This window comes from Triticum aestivum, chromosome 3D (genome assembly GCF_018294505.1).
Source record: "Triticum aestivum cultivar Chinese Spring chromosome 3D, IWGSC CS RefSeq v2.1, whole genome shotgun sequence".
NCBI classification, from domain to species: Eukaryota; Viridiplantae; Streptophyta; class Magnoliopsida; order Poales; family Poaceae; genus Triticum; species Triticum aestivum.
The window spans coordinates 611,127,999-611,137,910 of NC_057802.1; the positions used below are offsets into that span (position 1 = coordinate 611,127,999).

The following is a 9,912-nucleotide window of genomic DNA, read 5'->3' on the forward strand; positions in this document are numbered from 1 at the left end:
GCGATCTCACCCTTCCATATAACACACCAATCCTTCGATCAATCCCACCCTTATAAGAGACCAATCAAACCATATCGAAGGGTGGGTTTAAAACCTTCCATCCAAAACATATCGCATCGTAAAAAGCTTCCATAAACAACAACAATCAAATCGCGTAGCAATCAAATATTTTCGCTCTTTCCACCCCGCAGGCCGCAGCCATCGTCGTCCTCCGCACGACCACGCCAACTCTGACAATTTTGGTTTGTCGTAGGCGTGTACACTACGTGAGGAGGGTGCGTCCTCTATGAGAATTTGGCTGGTCGTTTTCATTGCTTGCGGCTGCGGCGAGGACGTGCAGAAGGCAACAGCTCGAACTTGATGCCCTTTGCCTCCGTCAAGGACAGTGTCGAAGGTGCGTAATCTCAATCCTCCTTTTAACGTATTTGTGCCTGTGAAATAAGTAGAAGATTATTAAATTTTTGATGACATTCTTAGCAGGTGTACACGGGGTGGAGCATTGGGAAGGGCCTTAGGATGATATGATGTATATGAACAAGGCCCTGGCCGGGCCTGGGCAGTGTTTTTGGGCTGGGTCACCGGGACCGAGGCTCGAAGGGCGGGCAGGCCGGAGTCCGAATCCAGTCAGGGCCGGGAAGGCGATCTGAAAACCCAGAACCGTCCGATCCGATGATGATCATTATCCACCCGTGTATTTTGGCCTGGACCGGCCCGAACAAACCTGCTCGCTCGATCGATCCGCGCGGTTCAGATTCAGAACTCAGAAGTCTCCCCCACCCCACCCCCCGTCCACCACCACCAACCCGTCGCAACCCACCGGAAACCCTAACCCTAGCCAGGCCAGGCCACGCCGGCGAGTCGACGGAGCCGCGGCAGCGCGAGCGAGGCGAGTCGGAGGAGTCGAGGTAGTAGCGGCGCCACAGCGCCACAGCGCGGGCGGGCCGAGGGCGCGGCGGCGGCGGCGGCAGGTCCTCCCGGCGGCCTCCTCCTCCCCAGTAAGCCCCCGCCCCCTCCTCCCCCGGCCCTGATCCGCCCCCCGCCCCCCGGGGGTCCCGTACGCGTCGGGTCTGGTGAGCCGGTGGCGTCCCTGACCGAATCGTTATTGTCTGTTTTCTCATCTCATTTAGTAGAAAATATAAATAATAAGAATAATCTGTATGTACCCTTCTTTCTTTTGTCTTAGCCGAACCTATGTTGTGCTTGTTCTTGACTGGCCGCTGCCGCCTGCAATGTCCATCAGTGTTGAGATGCCATTTGATATGCCAGACATGGATTAATCCCAGTGGCGACCTTACTGTTAGTGTAATTACATTTGATTATCGTCTAACGCTGATAGCCTGGTGGATCGTTCTTGCATGCAATGTAGCTGTATCCTTCAAAATCCTTGCAATGATGGTCTTAGTGTATCGATGCATCCTTCAAGATCCTTCATTTTCCTTCTTAACCAATGAACGACGTGTTAGTCATGGTTGATTTACTGGTTACAAAACACACTTCAGCACAAGGCTAGAGTTTATGTGCTTGCTGTTGGTCATTCATGCGGGGTCCGCTGGTTGGCGTGTTTAGTTTTTTACTTGCAAAAATGGAGCTTTTGCTTGTGGCGTGATTTTTCTGAATGCCGCTTCACATTAGTTGCTTGCCCGTTCTTGTTCATTACCATTTGGCCCTGGACATCTATTATTATATGGGGTGGTTGTAGCTGCTGATCAGACTGTTACTAACTTATAAACATGTGGATTTCCAGTGATTTAGGAGGATGATGGCGCAGGCCCTGCAAGGGATCCAGCAGCAGTATGCGCCGAGTGGCTTGCCTGTCCAGAAACGTTATACACACGAGACTGCAGTGCAAATTCTTCAGCTGGATAATATGGATTCAGATACTTCCCCGGTCCGACTCGTTATCAAGCATAAAATGTAAGTACTCAAACCACCGATATCGAAAGCAGTGCTGGTTCATTATGATAGCATTGCTTACATTCGGTGTCCCTTGTTTTAGCTATTTTACTGCATGTAGTACCCATGTTTATCGCATTGTTCATATTCCTGTAGTATGCATTGTTGTGCTGTTCTCGAGGACGATTGCAATGGCGTGGTCTTTTTCTACATGTAAAATATAGTAAATAGTATTAGGAGAAACTTCTAAATTTTGGGCAAAGTGAATTGTCACTATTTAACTTCAGCCATATACATCCGTGCAAAATATGTTTGCCATACTATGATGTATGACTACCGTCTGTGCTTTATTGTTTGAAACCCATGCATAGTTGATAATTCAGATGATATTAGAAGTGGTAAGAAAATGAAGTGGTTCTATCTTTCTCACTAATTTATCATTGATATATTTCCTATCTCAACGTTACATCCTGATCTCTTTATCTATCCAGTGTAACCTACCTGAAAGGAAGGGAGCAATTCTATAACCTGCACCCACGATATCTTCTGGCAGTTTCAAAAAGTATTGATGAGCAGCTTTATAAGGATGCAGAATCAAAGGTTTGTTTTACTTGGCGTAGCAAATATAACTCTTCCCTCTGTTTCACTATAATCGTGGCTGGCCTCACTCGTTGTGCTTTGTTTGGAGTTATTTCTGCTCTCTGTTACATCATTTTCATTTGTTATCTTTTATGTTGTATACTGAACATAAACTTATTGTCAAAGTTTGAGCTATTCTTGTATTTTGTTTTGTTTTTCGTTCATGGTACTGTTTACTGTTAGATTATGTGATATATTCATGGAATTCTACCATTTATTAAATTATATTATTACAATTCTGAATGACTTGTTATTTGCTAACACCTAGTTCTTTTCTCTCAGATCGACTACATGGATTTTGAGACTTTAGAAGTTAGGCTGAATGCTCTTCTCAGTCGTGGATCATTTGGCAACAGTAGATATGCTTTGGCTTCTTCAGCATCTTTACCGACATCACACTCAGAACAGCCTGGGATAGAAGTAACAGATTCAAGTATACAGAATGGTAGAGCTGTACCTGGTTCTGTTAATCCCCCCCTGCCTGCTAGAGACATATCACATAATGTCTTATATTCTCAGGGTGAGTTAAGATTATTAGTTTTCTTTCTTGACCTCACAGTACAACTTCAGTATTTTAACTTCGGATTGATTTTAGTAGGATTTGCACCAACCAGTCACCATGAAGCTGCTGCCAGCTTTGTTCATTCATCGGCTGATAAGATTAAACAGGGGCCTGAAAGCTTAGCAAACGCCACTGCCGGACCATGTGTGTCATCACTACCAAAATGCAGTCCCTGTATTGCTGGAGATTTCAGTGGTGGAGTGCGAACTGGCCATACAAAATACCATTTCCCAGGTTAGTTGTTTTACTTATACCATGACTTATGTATGAAACTGAGCTTAAGCTATTTTGCATCATAAACATTATGACCAAATTGTGCCAGGCGATGTTCATCAAGTTGATAGTCAACAACCATCGACATCGGGTAGTTCCAGTTCTGTGTCTGCGATGTGTGATCGAACCGCAAATTCTACAAATAACAACAGATATTCCGCTGGCCAAGTATCATCGTCTCTGCAATACAGAGAATGCGGGAAAGTATTGTATACGCGGAGCCACCCAGTAGAGGAATCAAATCAGTCAAATATCACAGCCGGATGCCACGACTTGTATATCCATGACCAATCTAAAATTCGCACTGACATCAAGAGAGAATGCGGACTTGAAGGATGCATGCAAATGGATGAAACATGTTTCTGCAGGGAGAAATGCTCAACTTTAAACACAAAATTCAGTTATGACCAATGCAGCTATATTGCTGCTGACTCTGATAATTGTATCTCTATAAGAGAGGCAGTGAAGGGAGCCGAACAGACATCAAATAGCACTGTATCAAAGCCAACTTCCCCTACTTCGGATGAATCGTCTGGCAAGCATCATCCGGCAAAACGATTGAGGATCAATTCTCCCAGGCCTGTCCATGCTGATAAAACAAAGTTTCCAAAGGAACTACAGCCTGCTGCCAATGGAACTTATGTCTCTTCTGAAACAGTACAGTCTGAAACCACAGCATTACCTACAAAGTCGCCATCTGGCTGTTCCTTGCTGGACAGCAATGCTAGCAATAACATGGAGATTATTAGATTGCCGGAGACTGCTATGCAAGCTGAAGAAGGGTTGTGTCATCGAAATGGTGACATTGAGATGAAGGAATTGTCATGTTATGGAAATGGTGACATCGAGATGAAGGAAGGGTTGTGTTATGGAAATGGTGATATCGAGATGAAGGACTCGAAGCTTAGCTCAGTGGATCAAACATCATTAGTAGCCAGCTTCACTGCAACGAAGAAAAGAGGGGGTTCAATACTTTATGCCCTAACTGCTGAGGAGCTTAGAGATCACATGAAAAGTTTGAACCAACATATTTGTCCGGTGAGTGCAGAGCCCGTTCTCATAGGTTTGCTATTACTGTAATATCACTTGATGCTTAGTTATGCCACCGAGTAATATGCAACATAATTATTACGTTATTCGACTAGAGTTTGGCTCAAGAAGTGTTAGTTTTTGTTTTATCATGGTAACTGGATCGCCTGTATAGTGCATAATATTTAGTTATTTCAAGCTATCAAATTCGTTGACTCAGTTGCTTTTTATTTTCAGAGCCAAGTGATGACAGAAGAACACCCTTCAGGCTTGCCTGACCAAAATACGTGCAATTTATGTGGGATGGAGAGGATTCTTTTTGAACCTCCTCCACGATTCTGTGCTCTCTGTTTCAAAATAATAAATTCGACCGGATCCTATTATGTTCATGTGGAAAATGGAATTGATAAGGCTTCAATATGTGCCAAATGTCACCATCTTAGTACTGCAAAATTTAAATATCAGAAGAGATCAAATTACGCAGAAACAGATGCTGAGGCTGAATGGGTAATGTGCTTTTCTTATCTCTCTACTTATTCTTAAATCTTAAATTATATATACGAATTCCTCATCTTTTGTTCAACTTATCTCATTTCAGTGGGTTGAGTGCGATAAGTGCAAAGCTTGGCAGCATCAGATATGTGCCCTTTTTAACCCTAAAGTTGCAGACGAGGAGGTGGAGTATACATGTGCCAAATGTTTATTGAAGGAGAGGGATAGTGGAGATATAATTTTGCCGGAGTCACCTACTGTTCTAGGAGCATTAGAGTTACCAAGGACTAAACTGAGTGATCATATTGAGCAGAGACTTTCAGTGCGGCTTGAGCACGAACGGCTGCAGAGGGCAAGAGCTTCAGGAAAAGACATTGAAGAGGTATTTGTGCCATGTTTGTGATTATCCTGTAGACTTGTAGTACATACGAAACAAGTCCCGTGAGTTATCTGCAACTACTGACCATACAGCAAACTGTAGGCCTATCACATCCCTTTTATAAGACTTATTTTATTATTTCCCAGGAGTTACTTGCTCTTCCTGATCCATGTTAGAACTTACACATTAGCTCGAGTATTGTTAATTTCTAATCTTCTACCGCCGACTTTTCAGTTCAGTATCTATATATAGGTGGGTAATATTAGTTGCATTTCAGGATCTTATTTTGTTAAACTGTACTCTAGCTTAGTTATGTGGTTGAATTTATTGGATTCAAATAAACATAATTTGATGTGATGATCCATGTCATATTATAACTCATGGCCAACTTAACGATAGAAGAATTGTGAAAACAATAGTGTTGATCTATATTATTTTCCTCTATTAGGGATTGTGTTACAGTCTGATGTCAACTATGTGGTAAACTTATTTTAATTTTCTTTTTTGTGCTCCAATGTTTAGGTACCAGGAGTTGAAGGTCTTACTGTTAGAGTGGTTTCTTCAGCTGCAAGAGTGCTTCAAGTCCAACCACGTTTTCGGGATTTTTTTAAAGATGGGAAATATCCCGGGGAATTTCCATACAAATCAAAGGTGATTGGATGATACTCCCTCCGTCCGGAAATAGTTGTCGTAGAAATGGATACAAATGGATGTATCTAGAACTAAAATACATCTAGATACATCCATTCCTCGGACAAGTATTTCCGGACGGAGGGAGTACTTTATTAGACAATCTTTTTCCACAGTATCCATGTTAATAGTAATTTCAGATATTTAGTACATAATGAGGGCTAACTTTTAGTGCCTTTTGTTCTATACAGGCCATTCTCTTGTTTCAAAAAAATGAAGGTGTGGATGTTTGTCTATTTGCCATGTATGTACAAGAGTATGGTTCTGATAGCCCATTACCAAATCGAAGGCACGTTTATCTTGCATATATCGATTCTGTCAAGTACTTCAGGCCTGAAATCAAATCTGCAAGTGGGGAAGCTCTCCGAACCTTTGTGTACCATGAGATTTTGGTATGAGAAATGCAAATATTGAGCTGATTACGTAACTTTCTTAAATAATTCATGTTGAACTGAAATTATTTTAATATGGTTCTCTCTTGTAGATTGGCTATTTGGATTACTGCAAGAAAATAGGATTTGTAAGCTGCTCCATATGGGCTTGCCCATCTACAAAGCGTGATGATTATGTTTTGTATTGTCATCCCACGTCACAAAAAATGCCCAAGTCTGACAAGCTTCGGAGCTGGTCAGTATATTTAACACGATATTTATGATTTAAACCTAATTATTTGTTTATGGGACTTAATTGGGCTTTCTCATGAATCTTCTTAGGTACCAGAACTTGATCAAGAAGGCTGTTAAGGATGGTGTAGTTGTGGAGCGTAATACATTGTACGACTTCTTTCTTCAACCTACCAGTGATCGCAAGGCCAGTATATCTGCAGCATGCTTGCCATACTGTGAGAATGATTTCTGGCCTGGAGAAGCAGAGAGACTCCTTGAGAAGAAAGATGACAACACCTCACAGAAGAAAGAGCCACAAGTAGGAAGGCTCATGCGTGTTGCCAAACGTGATGACAGGAAAGGAAACCTTGAGGATAACCTTGAGGATATCTTGCTAGTGCACAAAGTTAGTTAATTTTACTCTTGTTTTAATCCCCCTCTCAGTATAATGTTGGCACTGACATCATATTTTTCATTGTCGATAGCTTGGAGAAAAGATGCGAACAATGAAAGAAGACTTCATTATGCTTTGTCTGCAGCGGTTTTGCAAGCATTGCCAACAACCTATTGTGTCTGGTAAAAGTTGGGTTTGTACCTGCTGCAAAAACTTCCATCTTTGTGACCAGTAAGTATTTCTTCAGATCACTATTTTTTTTATACCTACAGAATCTGCTGCCATAATGTTTCTTTTTGTAGAATGAATCTTCTGTCATAGTTATGATCACATTGAATTTGGTAGCAGTACTGAGAATACCTTTTTCTTATGAAAAATAGCTGCACACACATGTTATCATCTAGTGCCTAGGCCCTTGTAGCTATCAGCTTCCAGTTTCTTTTTAAATTTGAATTGATCATCTGCCAATCAAATTGCAAAATGTACTTACATGACCCCTGTTTTAAAACTTCTCAGTTTTTGTTCCTCGATAATCACCCATTTCATCGATATAGCATCCATTATTGACAATGTTTCGGTTGTTCTTCCTTGTAGATGCCATGCAGAGGAGCTAAGTGCTCCACTAAAGGACAGGCATCCAGCTACAACAAAACAAAAGCATGCATTTCAAAGAGTACTGCTATAAACCCTGCTATACTTTTAGTTCATTTCACCGGTCAAATAAGCACAATATGCATGCTGCTATTTGTTAAATGTATGATGAAAATTATACTTACCAGAGTAACTACCTGTTCTACAGATAGAGGAAGAACCTCTTCCAGAGACTGATGATGGAGATCCAACAATGGAAAGCAAGTATTTTGACAGCAGAATCGATTTCTTGAAGCACTGTCAAGACAATCAATACCAGTTTGATACACTCCGACGGGCAAAACACTCAACAATGATGATTCTTTATCATCTACATGATTCAGCTTGTTCTGCTTGTCACCAGGCCATGGATCAACGATTTGCGTGGCGGTGCCTGGTTTGTGCCGGCTGCAACTTTTGCGATTCATGTTATAAACAAGACGGTGAAAAATTGCACATTCATAAACTCAAACAGACGGAGCAACAAGTATTACCAAACTACACTCTACAGGTATCCTTTGTAATTCTCAGCTAGCGTAACTTTTCTGCATTGGGCTTACTTTGTAGTGCTGTGGAAAAATAGTTACAGAAGTAGGAAAAGTTAATTAAACAAACAATAAAATAGGCAGAATTTGGTTAGACAAACGTGATTATCACAATCCACCACAACGCCGGCTGGATGTTAAAATTTGCACGGGAGATTCTAAAACTCTCATGTTTTGTTCTCTCACCTAATTCAGGTACAATTTCTATGATTAGTGTTTTTTTTTTTGTGTTTCTTGGAATATGATTTTTGGTGGCATCAGTTCTTGACCTTACGTGCATTGCACCATTACTTTTTACTTGACTTTTTTGTCACTGTTTCATATTTGTGTTGGAGGTGCTTACTGCTTATGCTCACCTGTTTGTCTTGATAGTATCTTTTGTTGACTTTGAGCATATCCAGTTTAATAAGCAGTGTGAACCATGAAAGATATTCCTTGTTTTGGATTTCTGTGTGGTGGTTGTGTTCATTAATTGTCCTTTAAAAAAAATGTTTGATACCAATGATGTTGATATTTTCAAAGCAGGACTACCTTGAGGCTTTGGTGCATGCATCAAAATGCTTCTGTGCTGCACGTAGTTGTGCTTTCAAACTCTGTTTTACAATGAAGAAGTTGTTCTTCCATGGTGTACGATGTGACATCCGCAACCGAGGAGGTTGCAGGAAGTGTATCTTCATGTGGAAACTTCTGCTCACTCATGCAAAACATTGCGGTGACGGGGGCTGTTCTGTTCCCAGATGCAGGTAAAAGTCATGCCTTTTCATGCCAGCTTATTTGCATTACTCGTTATATTATGCAGTTCCTTTCCTTTGTCGGGGTTTCTGATGATATCTTTAATTCCATTTTATTTTAGGGACATCAAGGCATTCTTCATGGACAAGACCAAAATGATTGCTGGGCCACCTTGTGCCGTAGAGTGCTAGCGGATCCCATCCGAAATGAACTCTGCCGTGAACTACCAAGTAGTGGTTTTTTCTCGAGCAGGAAGATTCGTTGATGAAAACGCAATAAGCTGCTGTTTGCCGCCGTACATCAGCAGGATTGCATTGCAAAGTAAATAAAATAGCGGCGACTTGGCGGCGGAGGCACCAGCAGCTGAGTTAAGTTAGACTGTTTCGCTGGTATTCCCTGGAATTTGCGCGCGCGAAGAAGGCAGCAGCGCGTCGGGAGGAGATACCAGCAGAAGCTTGCATAGGCAGACAGGCATCCTCTGTAGTAGTGTCTGTACATAGACATGTATATATAGTTGGTTTTCTTTCTTGCAAAGCCATACATAGGATAGAGGATTTTGTTTTATTGTTTCTTTTTGTACCCCCTGATTGGATTGAACAAGGCCATAATTTTGTTCAGCCTTGCTGCTGTACTGTGGCTCTGGCTAAATCCAAGTTCATTCAATTATTAATGTGTATAAGAAAGAAGATACCCCTCAAGCTGCATACACTTGTGCTTGTAGCATCTGCATTTGTTCATAATCTCCTTTTTTTATTTAGAAGAAAGGAACTGAGGTCATCTCTAACCGAACACCTAATAATACTCTCCCTAGAAAAAAAAATTGAAGTAGATATTTGCTTACATAATAATTTTAAACTTGATAATTTAAGTGCACGCAATTTAACAATGTTTTCAAATTAATTCATTCAAATTCAAGAGCACAAAAGCGTTCAAATAAGTAATAATCCAAGTAAGGCACAAGAATCAAGTGCTATGAAGTGCCCACAAGTGCTCAACAAGATCATCTTGGATCATGTTTGCACTATGCTTTGACTCCACTTATGGCCATT

General features: G+C 41.3%; 1 protein-coding gene across 4 annotated transcripts; it reads left to right on the forward strand.

Moving 5' to 3' along the window:
- Window positions 1–756: 756 nt before the first annotated feature.
- On the forward strand, window positions 757–9,567 carry LOC123080968 (probable histone acetyltransferase HAC-like 3). Of its 4 annotated transcripts, none has more exons than XM_044503929.1 (17): window positions 757–995; window positions 1,745–1,914; window positions 2,385–2,493; window positions 2,815–3,052; window positions 3,131–3,328; window positions 3,417–4,405; window positions 4,634–4,903; window positions 4,995–5,270; window positions 5,790–5,918; window positions 6,149–6,349; window positions 6,442–6,584; window positions 6,671–6,968; window positions 7,048–7,187; window positions 7,551–7,629; window positions 7,756–8,097; window positions 8,654–8,874; window positions 8,985–9,567. In XM_044503929.1, the coding sequence occupies exons 2-17, from the start codon at window positions 1,757–1,759 to the stop codon at window positions 9,052–9,054; spliced, it is 3,861 nt and encodes a 1,286-aa protein (XP_044359864.1). In that variant the 5' UTR covers window positions 757–995; window positions 1,745–1,756; the 3' UTR covers window positions 9,055–9,567. The 4 variants fall into 4 exon arrangements, with proteins under 4 accessions (XP_044359864.1, XP_044359862.1, XP_044359861.1 ...); XM_044503927.1 differs by having other exon boundaries at window positions 758–1,070; window positions 3,128–3,328; XM_044503926.1 differs by having other exon boundaries at window positions 758–995; window positions 3,128–3,328.
- The last annotated feature ends 345 nt before the right edge of the window (window positions 9,568–9,912 follow it).